Genomic DNA, 18,667 nt, shown 5'->3' with positions numbered 1-18,667 from the left:
TAGATGCATAGATTGAGAAGCAGAAATCAATGTAGAAGTAGGAATATAAGTAGAAATAGAAGCAGATGTATTAATAGAGGAAGAGGAATTATCAATCAATCAAGATTGCTATTTAGTAAACGTGTAGATATTATCGTGTAGCAGAATATAGAGGCATGATGATTTTTTTACGTATTCTTGTTTCATATCGCATCTGTCAATCATGTTAATGTTTTACGGTTTATTTACTCTAATGAAACATTCGTGATAAAAAAAATCAAACATGAAATGGATACATGATGACATGATCAATATTTGAGGTATAGTTCCCGCTCTTTTAATTATAACAGCAATCGAAATCACTTACGTTCACCAGGGAGAATAATCGCAATTTATGACGTGTCTTTGAACTAAAAAGAAATGAGGACGTATTTCGTTATTTTGTTTCCTTTTGCCCGACCTATATTATTTCATGAAATATTCATAACAGGTTTTTCGTTGCTATGACGACTGTCATAGAATCGACCATTACCAGCGATTTTGCAAGACAGTTGGATTGCTATTACGACGCTGTCAATCATACGCCATCCATTATACGTTATTATAATTCTGCCATTTTCATTTCCTGCATTATTATATAAAACATAAAAGCATGTAAATTCTAAAGGATGGCTGACACCGGAGCTGACAGAAATAGAAATCGCTGAAATTTTCCTTAATTGCCCGCTAATGAATCATTTATAAGTATCTGATCGTACTTTGTTGGCATAAGGGAAAACAGGGATACAAATCATACTTCATTGATCTAATTGATTTGCGTACTCACTCTCTTCTTTCGACGTTTCTTATTTAAAAAAAGGTTTACTCCCATTTTCATTCTCAAACGAAGGTGGTGACACCTCGTCCGGGATTTTTTCGTCTTCTAAGATATCTGCTGTAGGTGTTTTGGCCGTCTACTCTTTCATTTTCAAAGATTTCACCTTTCAGAATTCAGATCCTTATATGAAATTCATCGTGAGTAGGGATATGGGCCTATACAGTATATAATCCTGATGTTTTATTATCTGATTATAGAACTTAACTAAAACTGAATATTTTTTTCCATGAAGGGAGACGAATTACAAGCCCGACGAACGGTTAATATCAATACAAATTCCTTTTCATTATCTTTTGGATGTTTTCGACAAATAACGTTGTCGAGTTGTAAATGATTCGTCATCGTCGTTATTGCTGTTGTGTTTGTCGTCGTCGTCGTCCCAAGCTCTGATTTATGATAGAAACTCCATTAACCTTGCACAATGAAAACATTTTCTGAGACTTACATCATCCTTATAATGGGTACGTATCACTCCATTTTTACATTTTTAAAGGTTTATATTCTAACAGGGGGGGGCACAGCCGGCCCGTGTCCCCCCCCCCTACCTTTGAGAGGCACAATTAAAATTTGTAATGTAAAAATGGCGTTAAACAGAAGTGTGCCCCCCCCCTTTGAAATTGAAGACTTTTTTTGCTTGTCAATTATTTTCGTGGACGAAATTCCTTAATTTTTGGTTAAAACATTTTTTTTAATCCTTGATCCGCCCCTGGATATAGAACTATTCTGTACTTTGTTTCTGTGAATTTCTTTTATTTGATAAATTAATATTCTTTGGGAAATGAATGAAAATTTCCACATGACGAAATTCTCCTGATTCAATGTAAATTTTTAAAAAAGAATAATAATGGTTTTGGGGAAAAAATATGCCATTCAAACTTAATATCGCCAAATCGTATTAATCACAAGAATTATTTATTTATTTTTCAAAGTGGTAGGCAATATAGATGATACTTTTGAGTACAATTCATGTATTGATATAAAATGTTATCATTGCTAGGTTTTATTTTTGACCTTTGACCTATAGTGTTCTTTGATCGATACTATTCACCCTATTAATCGGAATGATATGGCGTTTTTAAACAAGCGTCCCCCCCCCTTCTTTGAAAGTCACAGCGGCTTATATGCCGTTCCTACAAAGCCGAGGACCCCTTTTTTCTTGTCAAATTTTACGTGGACGAAATGACCTTCAATCTTAGGTGAAAACATTTTTTTTTTGCTTGTCAAATTTTCCTCGGGGAAATGTGCCCCCCCCCCCCCCTTTGTCCTGGATCCGCCCCTGAATGGTTCACCTTTTTATATGTCAAACATATGTCCATAATTGTTTAATGTTCAATGGAGGAGGAGGTGGAGAAGGGGGAGAGGGAATTAAGGAAACATGAATGTACATAAAATTATATAGAAATGAGAATATGCCTGCACTTTTATTATTTCTTTGTTCTATGGGCAATACAGAGACAAGCAGCTACGTTTAAAAAAAAAAGAGAACAACCAATAACAAAATGAATGCAAACAAAATAAAAGCACAACAATTAAAGCTAAACTTCTCTTTGATAATACTCTTGTCATTTTTTAAAACCATTTTCAGTTGGAACAGCATTCCACAACCCCTCGGATGGGACGCATACGAGTTGCAACCAAGGGCACACGATACCAACATTTTCCCCGTGCGGTGATGGGAAGGACGGTCGCGGAGAACTCGTGCAGGTGCTGGTCCCAATCTCATCGTACATGACTACCAAATGCGGAGGGGGGCGGAAAAGGTTTGGCGTTGAATGGGGGCATAGAATTTGCCGATTTAAAGGTGCGTAAAATAACTACATTCATATTCATTATGTTTTGGACTAAATGTGTCATTGATTTGTGCCATTTATATGAAAATATCAATATTGGAAGGAAATAAATAAATGATTTTTTGGATCACGTGGATTGAACTGAATTATAGTGATTTATAATGGAGGTTTATGAGAATAATTTGTTGCGAAATTTCCAGACAAGATTATTATTTTTTTTTTAGAAATGGGGGCGGAGAAGATAAAGCACTCAATTGATTTTGTATTAAAGTAGTTCAAGGCGAAATTTTTAGGGGAAAATAGGAAAAGAAATGGAATGATAGGGGGTTGGATCACTATAAATGAATTAGGAGGGAGATATCCACACCCATTTACAGGCAGAGAATACATGAATGAAGTAGGGAGGGATAGAGAAAGAATTTATATGAAAATTAGGGAGGAAATGGGGCGATGGGGGGCATATGACTGAAATAGACATATATATAGATGGAGTGAGGGGACGAAAGGAGGGAGGAAGATGCTGATCTACCAGGCGCGTAGCCAGGAGCGATGGGGCGGTCGCCCCCCCCCCCCCAAAAAAAAAAAAAAAAAAAAAAAAACGGGGGAAGAAAAAGGGGAGAGGAAGCTTTGTTGGTTTCCCCATTTTCTCAAAAGCATAAAACCAAAATGAAATGTTCCCATTATCTGTAAGTTCATTTTAAAAATAGCTTCCGCGCTTCGCGTGCGAAGAAGTAATCATCATACATCTTATCCCTTGTTTGTGAATTTATAACTTCAAACACGAGATTCATAATCACAGCAAGTCAATTGAATTCGAGATAAAGGTACTAGAGATGCGCTTTTCTTTTGATTTAAGTTTGATGAAACATGAAAGATTCGCGTTTCGTGCATCGCCCTGAGGTTGGGGGAGAACCTCTACACCCCCCTCCTCACCTACACCTCCCTACACCTTCTAAAATTGTATCCTGGCTACGCGGTTGACATGCACCAATGCTATATCGGTACTATTGTGTTTAGCCAAATAAAAAAAATATGAATACGATGATAAATCAATTTTTAATTAATTTTCAGAACATTTTTGCGGTCTGCTGTTTTTTTATATTATGATGTCACGTAGATAGTTCGACAGTAGAAACTATCGCTTCCTGAAAACATAAGAAAAATCAATTGCATGAGGCCTTTTTTTAAAAGGTATTTCTGTCATCAAATGTCTATATTATATCAAGATCATTTGCAGAAAATGTGATATAGCAATACATCACTTGACATTGATGACAATTGAAAACTAAAACGCAAAGGGAAAGGTTGGTAATATCAAAAGATTTATTGATTTGAAAGGATAGCGATGTGGTTGTCAGTAGTTACAACAGGTCTGCATTATGTACACTTTTTGTAAATTTCAACTGACGAAAAATTAATAAAGACACACCAAACTACACAATCTCAGCGAGGTTTGGCCTGCAAATATCCCTAACAAAATATCCTTATCAAGAAGTAAATATTACCGTGTTAATTTGGATGGAATTTGAAATTCATTTTATTGTGATGCTTTATAGAAAAAAAAATCTTAAATGTTTCAGATGTTTTCTGAAAATTAAAAAAAATTTCATTGACATTTAAAGATCTTACATTAATGTTTAATACTCCCGTTATTCCACGGGTTCGGATGACCATGTTGACCATGATGACCTAGTTTATTTAATAATGAACATGATATTAATGAAAGCTACTACACATGCTCGAAAATTCCGGGTACGAAATTCAAATAGATGGATAAATTAGATAAGAGAGTAAATGGAATTACAAAGTCCAGAGCTGCACATTTTCATAATTTTCACGGATAGACGAGTATATACTCCGTGTTTTAACTGTGAAAATAAATTTCAATTTGATTGTGAAAACAATGAAACTAATTATATATATCTCTTTATTTATTTGAAGGGGATTCGTCATGCTGGGAACACACACATAGTTTCTGTCGTGTCATATGCTCGTGTACTTATAATCTAGGCTATTGGTGCAAAAAATAGCCACTTTTGTTCAGTTCCAACTTGTTAACACTTTTCTTAGCAACGGTTGCTAGGTAACAAAATTAGGGCAGCTTCCATCCTGGAAACCCTATACATCTGTTGCCACTCCAGAAATAAACCAAATCAACTTTATCAACTTTCGTAGACTCATCAAGACACAACCAGAATGCCCCCACAAAAAATATATAAAATGGACCTAAGCCATATACTCAAGATGGCTTCCAGATGGCCACCAAATATAATCATGATAGTATTTCCTTTTACATGTTTTAAACACATTATTGCAACATAAAAGTCAGTGGTAAAATCCGGTCTGAGCAGTGGGCGATAATAACAATATATTTGTAGAACTGAAAATTACAAATTTCGGGGGCACCCACACATCAAGTTCCATGTATACGGTGGTGACTAAATACGTACAAAGGGCCTAATGTTTTTATTTGTCACATTTGGTGGTGACATTGAAGGCCTATATCACGATTTATTTCGAAGGCTGTAGTAACGGTTTTAAGTGTGACATAAACGAATTACAGTTGGGTTGACCACACATTGATATGCGAGCGAGCAAAATTTCATTGGTTGGAAAACTAAATGGTGTCCAAAACCCTGTTCCTTTTTAAACCAAAACGAGAACATGGAGAGTAAATGTTTGAAATATATTGAATGAAAACTCATTTATTAATTGATTACAGGTGAGACGAGAATGAAAGATGGAAGAAGTTTTTGATTATCAGAATAAGGGTGCCTTTATAGAAAAATTGATAATTTAAATGCTATCCCAGACCACAATATAAACTTCTCAAACCGAGGAAAATAGCACAATGATGCAAATGAAATGGAAAATATATGCTGAAAGGAATGATTTTGAACAGTTTTAGAAAATATATTCAGAGATTATACAACATATTAAACATTGTAATCAAAAGTTCATTCACAATTGAAATACTTAGTCCATTGTTTTGCTAATAAAAATTATTTTAAGTGTCATATAAGATTTATAAAATCGTAAAGATAAGGGAAACACTATTCTTTTGTTTTAGTAACAGAATTAATTTGATCTTTGTCAACTTCAGTGGCGTAAAAAGTCAAACATTTTTAGGGGCAGACATGGTGTATGGGGCAACATTTAAGAATGCTGCGAGCGAAGCAAGCAAACAAAATTGTCGACCTTTTTCAGACAAAAATCTAATTGTTATAGGTTTTGACAGAATATTCAGATAATGATATATTTCATCCTTTTCCTTTTACTTTTCTTTCGTTTACGTCTCGCCTGCACAGCAGACGTGCCGCTTTTCCGACGGTGACGGCGGCGGTGGCGACAGCAGGGGCGTCGTCAAAATTGAAATCTTAACCATGGTTAAGCTTTTGAAATGTCAATATGAATTAAGTAGTATATGATCTATTTCATGAAATTTAGACATACATGTAGGATTAAACAAGAATCACTAAAGATCCTACCTGAGAGTTAGGTCACATGATCAAGGTCAAATGTCATTTAGGCTCAGTGAACTTTGAACATGTTTGGGGAGTCAACATCGAAATGTTAACCTAAAGGTAAGGTTTTTGAATTGCAATCATTACTCTCAAAGTATATAGAGGACAAAAGGGAAATCAGGATCGTCTTGCACGAAATTCAGGTCACATGACCAAGGTCGAATGTTATTTGAGTTCGATGAAGTTAGTTTTTTTTTCATTATCGTATGAATGGTGCTATTTGTGAATAAGTATTCATCTTATCAAAGACAGCACCAGACCGTTATATTGAATGACGTAATATAGACAAGACTGCCAGAGGCGTTCCACTTGTCTCCTTGTTTTCTTGGTCGTTAACTTTCGGGGGGGGGGGGGGTGGTCCATCCCCAACCCCCCCAATATGTACTCCAGTGTCATCGGTAGGCTCTATCTCATAGTAAATTTCACTTGAAGTATGGGATAGTCCCTTGTACAAACTATCCCCATCCCCAAAGGTCCGCAGTTGCGAAGGAAATTGGAAACACTATTAATAACAACATCAAAGAATCCCCAAGCTTAAACTCTTTTATATTTAAATTCAAAGAGTTTCTCCAAGATAATCACCAATTGATTTAACCCTTCATCACCCAAACTCCAATACGAGCATAGGTCATAAAATGAAGAAGTAGTTCCGCACAGATTGTTGTAATATGCTGTTACCATGGCAATGCAGTTTCAAAAATAATTTTACAAGAGATTTTAAGTCATTAAATGCCAAATTGCATCGTAATCATTTTATACCATCAGTCCATAGCCATGTTCTGGTTGCTAATATTTTTTTCCCTAGTAACCGTTGCTATACTAATTAGAATTCACCTTGGCACCACCCCTGAAAATGTTTAGAATGTTATTTTGATCATGTGTGCCAAGTTTCTTGCTTTTATCACAATCTGAACATGTTTTTCACCAATCGCCTAGTCTAGTTTTGATGTAACACATTTCCATACAAGCGCATGGAAATATATATATATATCGTGATTTAGATGGAGTGCTGGTTTATACTTATCTATGGGCATCACACTGGACATTATGTACTAAAAGCCTGGGAAAGGATTTCCCTTTTGACTAATCTAGGACCTAGTATATACAGCTGACTAAATGGATGTAATGAGTTTAGAAGTGGAAAGTTGTCAGTATGACTATCTTTTCAGGGTAAAAAATGATGTGGATTTTTTTTTCTCTCTCTATCTCTCTCTCTCTCTCTCTTTCTTTCTTTTTTTTTCTTCTTCTTCTTCGTCGTCTTCTTCTACGATGTTTTCAGGCAAGTCAGCAGAAAACACTACCATGCAAATGACGTCAACCGTTACTTCTTCAGCACTGGGATCGGTGACATCTGTCGTTGGATCAACCACAGCAGAAACAACCCCTGCAACATCAGATTTTCTGGGAACCAATGAACCACAGACAACAAGTTCAGATGTTACCGACTTCACCTCTGTGCAAGAAGTTACATCGGCAACACCACTCCCCAATTCAGCGCAGGCAACATCTCCAAGGCCACTATCTGCATCATCAACCCTCGCAAAGATAACTTCATCTGCCGCAAACAAAATAACTGCGGACTTTGCTGCAACTGAAATGTCCACACCAACTCCAACCTCTCAACAACAAATACCAAAATCCACAGGTCCACAGTTGACAGGAGCAGACACGGGGCAAAATCCTGAAGGAATTACCACAACTGGAACACCGATAATTACAACCGAAAAACCATCAACTACCGCCACTGATACACCAGTTACAGCTCAAACAACAGCGCTAACATCAGGAATTACAACTGATGTGTCGACAATGACCGTTACAGCACAAACGCCAACAACAGTTTCAAATCAAATATCATTGGTCATTACAACTGAAGAATCGTTATCAACCACAACCGAAGCATCTACAACACTAGCCACAACTACAATACCTACAGTGGTGACAACTCCAACACACAAAACAACCACCACCACTACCAAAAGTGAATCACTTACAACTGTCACAGTTCCAAAACAGATAGCAACAATCACAACTGAACCCCATACAACACTAGTCACAACTCCAATACCTATAGATGTCACAAATCCTACAACGACAACAACAACCACCAGCACGACAAAACCACCTACAACTGTCACTACTCCAACACAGATAACAACATCCACAACTAAACTACCTACAACACCAGTCACAACTCCTAAACCTACAGCTGTCACAAGTCCTACAAGAACAACCACAACAAAACCACCTACAACTGTCACAACTCCAACACAGATAGCAAAAACCACGACTGAATCCCCTACAACACTAGTCACAACTCCAATACATACAGCTGTCACAAGTCCTACAAGAACAACCACAACAAAACCACCTACAACTGTCACAATTCCAACACAGATAGCAACGACCATAACTGAATCCCCAGCAACACTAGTCACAACTCCAATACCTACAGCTTTCACAAGTCCTACAACGACAACAGCAACAACCACCACGACAAAACCACCTACAACTGTCACAACTCCAACACAGATAGCAACGACCACAGCTGAATCCCCTACGACACTAGTCACAAGTCCAATACCTATAGATGTCACAAATCCTACAACGACAACAACAACCACCACGACAAAACCACCTACAACTGTCACACCTCCAACACAGATATCAACAACCACAACTGAACCACATACAACACCAGTCACAACTCCAATACCTACAGCTGTCACAAGTCCTACAAGAACAACCACAACAAAACCACCTACAACTGTCACAACTCCAACACAGATAGCAAAAACCACGACTGAATCCCCTACAACACTAGTCACAACTCCAATACCTACAACTGCCACAAATCCTACAACGCCAACTATAGTCGCAACTGAACCACTAACAATGACTGGAACAACCCAAAAAACGACGGTGGGCTCAAATGAGATGAAATGTGCAACAGTACACGACAATTGTAAAGGTATATACACCTATCCATCCCCACCCGCCCTTGTTTCGTCATAAAGTTTGGTGACGCTCTTCACAGTGTTGAATGGTTTAATCAGGGATGTCCCTGGTTTAATATTCCCGAATTCATAGAGTTTTGTTTTTCTTTTAGAAGAAAGACCATAGGAAAAATTGACTGGAAACGTCAACTTTACTTCATCTTCTAATATTCCTTATCTTTTGAGCTACCTTGGATAAACGGGCACTTCATCTTAAAGGATAGCCTACCGTTAAACCGCTAACAATCAATCTTGCGGGGGGAGGGGGAATGAAAATCTGTAGCAAAGATAATTTATTTCAATAGCTAGTCCCTGATTAAGAGAATTTATACAAAAATGATATCACCTAGTCTTTGGTTGTTGTTGTTGTTTTTTTGCAAAAATAAGTATATTATGCATGTCAGGTAAAAAAAGGAAGGTATTCAATGTTGACAAAACATTTGCTACATTTTTAGTGCTGATACTTCTGTAGGAAACTTTAGGCCAATCGGTCGTATTCGCCTGACTATATCCATGAATTCCGGGTTTGATTCTCGGCACGGAACTGGAAGGCCCGATAAAGCGAGGCATTTTAGACATGGCACTAGTTATCTTAAAACCTACGGAAGCTATAAAGTGCCATCGACTTGTAGACACGGCGAGCCACGTCATTGCGCCAAGACGACTTTTGAAAAGTTGTATGTCAACGACAACGATACATTGTCTCGTCATGTTGACAGACAACATTTGTATCACTGCAAAAGGTTTGGGTCTCATCTATCCAATGAAAGTAAAAGTTTTGACAGAATGTTACACTTGAGTGAGCACTGTCCATTTTTGTAAAGCTCGCAGAAATCTGTTTGCGCAGAAATGCTCGTTTTCGCGCTATGTCAAGGGGAAAGGGCGAAATCAAATTTACCCTGCGAAACATTTCTTAAACATTTCCCTTGCACTTTTAGTCAATTGAAATAAAACAGATACATTCAAGCATTGTGTAACAATTTTGCCACCCAAATTGAAATTACAACACTTAGTAAGCACAACCTTTACCCTTTTTGTGCCAGCTGGATCTGAGGTCATAACTAAATCTGAACAAAAGTTTATATCAGACACCTCCAGCATTTTTTGACTAAGTTTTTATCATTTAAAGTGGGTTTACATTTCATTTTTTATTTAATACTTGTTTCTCCACACCCTTTCCAAGCTTGACAATGAATAACAAAATGAAAATCAAGCCTAAGCCATTTCATGTAAATCACAGCTCAGTGTAAAGCAAATATCGTCACGATGGCCTCGGTGAGTGAGGGAGTGGGGTGGGCGCAATGCACTCTTCAAAGTGTTTTGGGCAAGGAAACAAGTTAAAAAGGTAAAAAATATCTTCAAATCAATTTTACTAGCTAAATTCAACGTGTTCTTCATGATTAAGGTTTACTATTATTCGCATAACTATTGCAAAATTCTGCGCAAATAATTTTTCACTAACTTTTCAAAAGTAAGTGGTGCTCACTCAAGCGGAAATATTTTTCGACAGTTATTTCGTCATTTGCTTAAATGGATCTGTACCAATGTTAAAATGTGGAAAAATCTTCAGGATATTACAAATGTATAATTTTACAGGATTTTTTCTAAGTGTAAACTTTTTTTTGATACGCACTGTATATGTCCACACCAGAGAAGTGTTAAACAACACCAGTTTCGTTTTTGTCTAACACCAGATAGGTGCTTATACAAAACTAATTAGTATCAAAACAGCATCGGTTTGATTCCAAACTGGTGTTGTTCCAATACTTCTCTGGTGTGGACATATATCGATTCCGGGCAGGTGTTAAATCAACACCGGAGTTTTTGCAGATGATGGCTTGGCGAGATACTTTATCTCGCAATCTCTGTTGGTCGGTGGCACTTTAAAGTATAAACAAAATAAATGGAAATGTTATATACATTTTTCTACCAATATGTGTATACGTGTTTGTATAACAAAAAAAATCAACAAAATCAAATAAAACAGAAAATGTAGGCCCATGCAGTTACACGACGTGCGAGTCAAGTTACTCTGCTATCTCGTGGTTGTGTCTCACGCCTTGTAATCAGATGGTCGTGTGATCGAATCCCACCGCGGCCAAGCGTCCTTTGACAAGGCATTAATCCGTCAATCTCCACCCAGCCTCGAGACTGGTTGGTATACTTACTCCCCGGGGAGTGGATGGTGTGCATAACATCGTGTGCGAGGATGACTGAATGAATACGATGATGCACATGTCAAATTCCGTTATTTATTATAAATAACCGAACTATGACGCTAATTTTCAGCTTTCCCCCAAATATAAAAATTCCCAATTTAAAAGATATATTTATAAATACGTCCTTCAACCATTTCATTTTGTTATTCTCTCTCTCCGAAGTGTTCGTTACTGACCATCAAGACATGCGTATCCTCTGGGCCGATCTACACGGAACAAACAGACTCCAGTTTTCGGTCTTCAAGACTCTTTTGGGAAAACCGTCGGATGTTAATTTTGACACGGTAGAACAAAAGTTGTACTGGTCGGACAACGATAATAAAATGATCTGGCGTGCTGATCCTCTACCAGAGTCCGATAAGGAAGCCGTTACTATGGAAAATACGGAAGATAGTAAGTAGAATGCGATTAGCGAGTTTTCGCACGGCTACGCAAAACGCTTTCAAGAACTTAGAAAATGTATTGTCAAATTCACTTCATGACAATGGGCAACCAAGAAATCTTTGTCGAAAATTGCTGAATTAAAACAGAAGTTTTGTCCGGGGGAGCGTTTCATGAAAGGACTTGTCGGACGTTTTATCCGACAAGTCCCATTTTATCCGACAGTTACCATAGTAACAGTACCTCTCAGCCAATCAACATCAGAGAAAGATGTCAGATCTGACAACTTGTCGGATGAAAATGTTGATGAAAACACTCCCCTGGACTGTAGACAAACGACATATTTGCAACTTTTTGTCATCTCCAAAATTAAGGACGAACTGCTGTTCTGGTTTACCAATTTTCGACAAAGACCATGACAGTTCATATTAGACAGGCATTTTCAATACATTTACTGTGTTTTAGACTTCGTTCTTCGTGGCGGTGAGAAAACTTGTCCTCTCTCTTCCTCGTTTTAAATTACTACAATCGTCGTACGTTGGATTAGTCTACGATTTTTGTTGTTGCAGAGTAAGAGGCTGTGGGATATAAGTTTTGTGTTTAAATTGTTTCCGGTCATCGTACGGATATCTTGCGTTAAGGCGACCGCTCACCTTACAATTGGTCTGCGACCCGATTTCGGAATAAAATGTCGTAGAATTTGATGTTAATATTGAGACTTGGAATATCTACTGTGTAATGTTCTAAATCATCGTACGAATACCCATGTTCAAATCGGTGATTATGCTATCATCCTTCTTATAGAATAAAAGCGAATTTAATATCTAGTCGTAATGACGTCATGGCAGTCGTACGATTGGCTACGATTTGAAACTAATTCAGCCTTTATTCCAAAATAAACGCTTGGAATCTTTCAAAATGGTTATATTAGTATTCTTTCAATTAATTTTAACCTTAAATAAAATGATATGTTCCATTCACATTTTCAGAAAATGAGCAAAATGCGATTTGTTCAAAAATCGGATCGCGAACAGTCGTAAGGTGTGCGGTGGCCTTTAGGCATCGTGGAGGGCAAAGAGAAATACCTACAGAGGCACGCACTACGAGTTCTTACGATGACCGTATGCTGATCGTATGGTAACCCTGCGCTGATAGTATGATTTTCATTCAGTATACATCGTTTCATGCCCCTTCATCGATCATACGAATTCCGTATATTGAACGACATAATATAATGGGGGCCGACAAAATCAAGTGCTAATTTCTGTATGAGAGTACAGGCTTACAAACGGCAATGCTGCACGTTCAGACAGTATTTGTAGGCCTATACTCGTACTGCCCTTCTGTTTCAATATCAATCATATTTGACAAGATTTATGATGATGATGATGATGATGACGATTCAATGTATGGGCATTATTATGATTAGCACACAAAAATTGAATATTTTACGGACATCCCACTGTCACCGCAAGAACATCGTACGGCATCTTTATCTTTGGCCCTCTCTGATGACCGACCAACACATATAGTCATACGATGGTCTCTAATAATGAAAACACAAACATCGTAGACCGTAACCATGCGCCTACGATCGGTACCAAAAAGCCGTACGCTACTCCATCGATGATCGTGTCGTGAATGTAATGCTTAGGTCACACGGCCACTTACGGTAGCTGCGGATGCTAATGCCTAGTACCCTCTGTCACCATTTGCGCCACCATTAAAACAGCGGTCTTAATCGTGGAGTAATCGTGGCGATCTTATCAGATCGTATCAGATCATCGTATTGATCGTATAAAAGAATTTGAATGGTTCAAAAATTTTCGAGGTCAGTTACGAAAGGCAAATCATGGCGTAAATCGCCGGTAAATCGTAACAGTCGGACTTATTAGGTATTAAGCATGCGTAGCTAGCGTAAGTGGCCGTATGACCGAAGCATAAACGTAGCATTACATGTGGACAGTTTCGTACAATATACCACCCTGCATGAATCCCTTTTCACAGAACCTCTTGGGATTGTTATCGCTGAGACGACCCGTCATTTGTACTGCACATACGAGAGTAAAGGATGGATTAATCGTGTGACCCTTGGAGATCCGAGCAGTGAGACACGATTTGAGCAAGATATAAACAAAGCCAGGGCCTTGGCCATCGACGAAGTTAACGGGTATGTTGGCTATTGTATAGGCCTATTTATTCTCGTTAAAAATGTATTTACCAGGTTATTTTACGAAATTAAATAATGTCAAATAAACAATATTAGTTTATCCAATGGTTATTGCCGATAAAGTTTATTTTCCATTTTTATTAGTATTACTAAACACACTTCTCACATCTATATTATAAAGGTAAGAGGTTTGTTGTAGTTTTACAAGTATTGACTGCAAAACCTCACTATATTGAATCTTTAACCTCATTATATCAACTCTTTAACTTCCTTATACTGACTCTTTATCTTCACGATTTGAGTTTTAATGTTAAACTATATTCATCATCACCTGAAAAGATATAAATTTGTATTAATCAATCAATCAATTAATCAATCAATCAATCAGTCGATCTAGCAATCAATCAACCAACCAATCGATAACTCAATCAATCATTCAATGATTCATTCAATGAGTGAATGAATGAATGAATAAATAAATGAATGAATGAATCAATCAATCAATCAACCAATTGATAACTCAATCAATCATTCAATTATTCATTCAATGAGCGAATGAATAAATGAATAAATAAATGAATGAATCAATCAATCAATCAGTCAATCAATCTGGCAATCGATCAATCATTCATTTAATAATTCATTCAATCATTCATTCAATGAATCAATTACTCAATCAATAATTCATTCAATGAATCAATCAATCATTTATTTAATCAATTAATAATTCATTCATTCATTCATTCAATCAATCAATCTATCTATCAATCATTGATTCAATAAGTCAGTCAGTCAATATTAATCAATCAATCGGTCAATCAGTCAATCAATCAATCAAGTAATCAATTAATCATAGCAAATTTAACAAATATTATTATTTCCTTGTCATTAATTGTATTCACATAATTATTTCAATATGCATTAGAAAAGACGGAGTATGGTGGATCAAGACTCGGCGCTCAGTGAAAATCTGAACTATTTTAATTATTCCCAACTAATTTCAAGTCGCACACTTAAAAGCTTTGAAAAACCGTCTAGATTATGCGTACACATACAATTATTTTTTTAAACACAATGATAAAATATTAATTGAATCGGTCGATCGTCTGCTGCTTTAAGTTAATCCATCAAGGAGTAGTTAATGGTAAATTGCAGATAGGCCTTCGTTCGCTTCCTCAACTTTTCCTTCATTCTCATCCCACGTGGGCTAGTCTTACTTCGTCTACTAACCATTTGGTCTAATTTCAAATTTAAGACATTTGCCATTTTGTTTCATTTCTGATTCACATTTTCGTCTGATATCCATCTGGGGCCCGTTTCATGAAGGACTTGCAACTGTTGTAACTTTGCCCTTATGGTAACTACCATGGAAACCTTTATTATGATTGGCTGCTGAGCCTTGTTAACATGGTAGTTGCCATTATGGCAAAGTTACGACAGTTGCAAGTCCTTCATGAAACGGGCCCCTGGTCTATCACCACTCGGTATATACACTGTAAAAAATATTGGGTACAATTTTAACCAGCACGAGGGTAATTATGTGTCCAACCAATTTGGGGCAGTATTTTACCCAATGCGGGAAGCATATTGTCCAGTCAGGTTGAAAAATAAGCAGCAGTTACTTTATAATGGGAATATTTTTCATCACGCTAGATGAATAAAAATTCCCAAAAGAAATGCCCAATGTTGGTTGGACATATGATTACCCTCATGGAACATTTTTACCCAATACTTTTTACAGGGTATGGTTATTTGAACAGTTACGAACCAAGATTAAAAAAGGTTGAAAAAATCATGATAATGTAAGCGAAATGGATATTAGACAAATTAGACTAATTGGAAATAAGACTTGGTGGAAATTTTTTAGACCACGTGTAAAGTAGACCAAACGGTAATTAGACCATAGAGCTATCTGTAATAGCTCTATGATTAGACTAAATTGATAAGAGACCAAGGGCTGCCAAAGCAGTATTAGTATATAGTATTAGTATATAATCGGGGTGATAAGAACACTAGCATGTTTAGCACGGTCCGCAGGGAGAATAATTTACGGAACTCAAGTGGCTACCCTTGGTAAATTATTTTTATTATCATTATTATATTATTATTGTTATTATTATTATTATTATTATCATTATTATTATTATCACCATTTAGTAGTAGTAGTAGTAGTAGTAGTAGTAGTAGTAGTAGTAGTAGCAGCAGCAGCAGCAGCAGTAGTAGAAGTATATTATCATCATCATTGTTATCAATATTAATAATAATAATAACATTTGTAGGGCGCTTTATACTGGTGTTTCAAAGCGCACAGGTTGGCAGATTATAATAATATACAGTCAATCCATTAAAAAGATATTAACCGTAATTAATTGATTAATCGGTTTTACTGACAGGTACCTTTATTGGACACGACATGAAGGAATTGATCGAAAACGGTTGGATGGTTCTGATAGCAAACAAGTGGTTGTAGAATTGCCAGAATTCTCCAAGTTATTTGGACTAATGATCAACACTGAAGGTAATATTAATCATTTGTATGTTTTTGTATTTAATAATAATAATATAGGGTATTTATATTGCGCACATATCCACCTTGTTAGGTGCTCAAGGCGCTCCTATATTACCCGGCTAAGCTAGGCGTTCATAGCGCACACAGCTTTTTAAGGAATTACTTCCTACCGGTACCCATTTATCTCACCTGGGTTGAGTGCAGCACATTGTGGATCAGTTTCTTGCTGAAGGAAATTACGCCATGGCTGGGATTCGAACCCACGACCCTCTGTTTCAAAGTCCGAAGACTAATCCACTGGGCCACAACGCTCCATACTTGTCGTACATACATTTTCTGTTACCCGTTTATTCAAGCACATTGGGCTACTTTTCCCTCCAAACTCTTCTCTCCGTTTTTTGTCTTTAACTTCATTACACCTATTTATCACCATCGTCGTCATTATCATCGTCGCCGCCGCCGTCACCACCATGATTATCATCACAACTATCATCATCATCATAAACATCGCCATCATCATCATAACCACCATCAACATGAAGATCGTCATCATCATAACCATCGTCAACGTATTATAGCTATCGTCCTCATAATCACTATCGTCGTCATCATCCTCCTCCTCATCATCATCATGGGCGTTGGCGCAGAGGATTATCCTTTGTTAATGGAGGATATTGTTGCGTCCCCAAATATCTTCTGCTCCGACGCCCATGATCATCATAACCATCTTCATCCTCACCATCATAACCATCCTCATCATCGTCACCCTCATCATCATCATCGTCACTATCATCATCGCCGTCGTCCTCATTTTAACAGCCTATTATGGGGCAAACTGTTTAGTAATGCAATATTCAGAAAGGTTTTCAAGCCAGAGAAGCGGGTTCACAATGCCTAATTACATTTGGCAACATGTAAAAATTGATTTTTGTTGTTGAAAATCTTAAGATTGTAAAATACAATAAATACATTGGTTTAAAGAGTTATGTCGAAGAAGGGGCGGAAGGGATTAGCAATAAAACAAATCACCAACGTTATCGTGCATAAATAGGCTGAACATTGATCTTTCCTTTCTCTCTCACCTTAGGATCTCGACTTTTCTTCTGCGATGAAAATTCGAAAGAAGCTCAGTATGTGGATCCGTTGACACATGATCATCCCGTCGAACTGATAGGATCTGGGCTTAGCATGGTCTTACGTGACGTCAGCATGGACGGCAATGGAGTTCTCTACTGGCTGCAGTCTGGCTATATACGTATTATTGTGATGGAAGACTATCTAAGGAGCGGGAATTTCAGTGTTGAGGCACAGGATGCATTTGGAAACCCGCAACGAATGCATATCGCCCGTATCGCATAGGCAGACCCAAGGGGGGTGTGCCCTTAAAAGACAATAAGGGAGAATAAAAATGAGAACAAAAATCGAACACTCCTTATCTATTCACTTCTTGTTTTCTCCTTTTCGAAACCTAATTCGATAGAAATCATTAATATTGTTAGCAATCTACAGAATAAGAAAAGCCCGGGGTATGACGGTATACCCAACTTTCTTCTAAAAAAATCATTACAGCCATCGTTGATCCATTGGTACATATCTTTAATATCTCTCTTAGCACTGGACGGGTCCCCAATAAAATTAAAATCTCCAAAGTCATCCCACTGTTCAAAAAAGGTGATAGCCAACTCGTTTCCAACTATCGTCCAATATCCTTACTAACTTCACTATCTAAAATTCTAGAAAAACTTGTCCATATTAGAACAAGTGATTTTTTCAAATTACACAACATTTTTTCAAACTTCCAATTTGGATTCCGTAAAAACCATAGTACTTCCCATGCAATTCTGTCATTTATTAATAAAGTCACCACTTCCATCGATAATAGTTGTCGTACTGTCGGTATTTTCCTGGACTTCTCCAAGGCCTTCGACACTATAAATCATGAAATTCTCCTTCATAAACTGTGTCATTATGGAGTTAGAGGGAAGGCCTTGGAGTGGTTCAGGAGTTACCTCACTGATAGGACCCAATTTGTATCAGTAAATAATAGCAATTCGACTACTTTTCCAATTACTTGCGGTGTCCCCCAGGGTAGCCTACTAGGCCCACTTCTTTTTATTACTTACATCAATGATATTAAAAATACATCAAATTTACTTTCATTTATACTTTTTGCTGACGACTCCAATATTTTCTTTTCCCATGATGATATTAACCAACTCGTT

The 18,667-nt window shown here is 37.2% G+C and overlaps 1 protein-coding gene across 1 annotated transcript; it reads left to right on the top strand.

Moving 5' to 3' along the window:
• The first annotated feature begins 1,156 nt into the window (after positions 1-1,156).
• On the top strand, positions 1,157-18,262 carry LOC129269646 (mucin-2-like). Its single transcript, XM_064105174.1, has 7 exons — positions 1,157-1,317; positions 2,442-2,657; positions 7,450-9,141; positions 11,548-11,778; positions 13,774-13,936; positions 16,330-16,454; positions 17,533-18,262. Exons 1-7 carry the CDS (start codon positions 1,278-1,280, stop codon positions 17,802-17,804), a joined length of 2,739 nt encoding a protein of 912 aa, XP_063961244.1. The 5' UTR covers positions 1,157-1,277; the 3' UTR covers positions 17,805-18,262.
• Positions 18,263-18,667: the final 405 nt, after the last annotated feature.

Source organism: Lytechinus pictus, chromosome 10 (genome assembly GCF_037042905.1).
Source record: "Lytechinus pictus isolate F3 Inbred chromosome 10, Lp3.0, whole genome shotgun sequence".
NCBI lineage: Eukaryota > Metazoa > Echinodermata > Echinoidea > Temnopleuroida > Toxopneustidae > Lytechinus > Lytechinus pictus.
Note: the sequence above shows the minus strand (reverse complement) of the source record. Positions and strands in the feature narration are given on the sequence as shown.

What these genes read in the sequence shown, in the direction of transcription:
- LOC129269646 (XM_064105174.1), top strand. Translation starts at nt 1,278, where the DNA reads ATGAAAACATTTTCTGAGACTTACATCATCCTTATAATGG. An exon ending in TAGAATTTGCCGATTTAAAG is followed by an intron (nt 2,658 to 7,449) that starts GTGCGTAAAATA and finishes CGATGTTTTCAG; the next exon opens with GCAAGTCAGCAGAAAACACT. An exon ending in ACTAATGATCAACACTGAAG is followed by an intron (nt 16,455 to 17,532) that starts GTAATATTAATC and finishes CTCTCACCTTAG; the next exon opens with GATCTCGACTTTTCTTCTGC.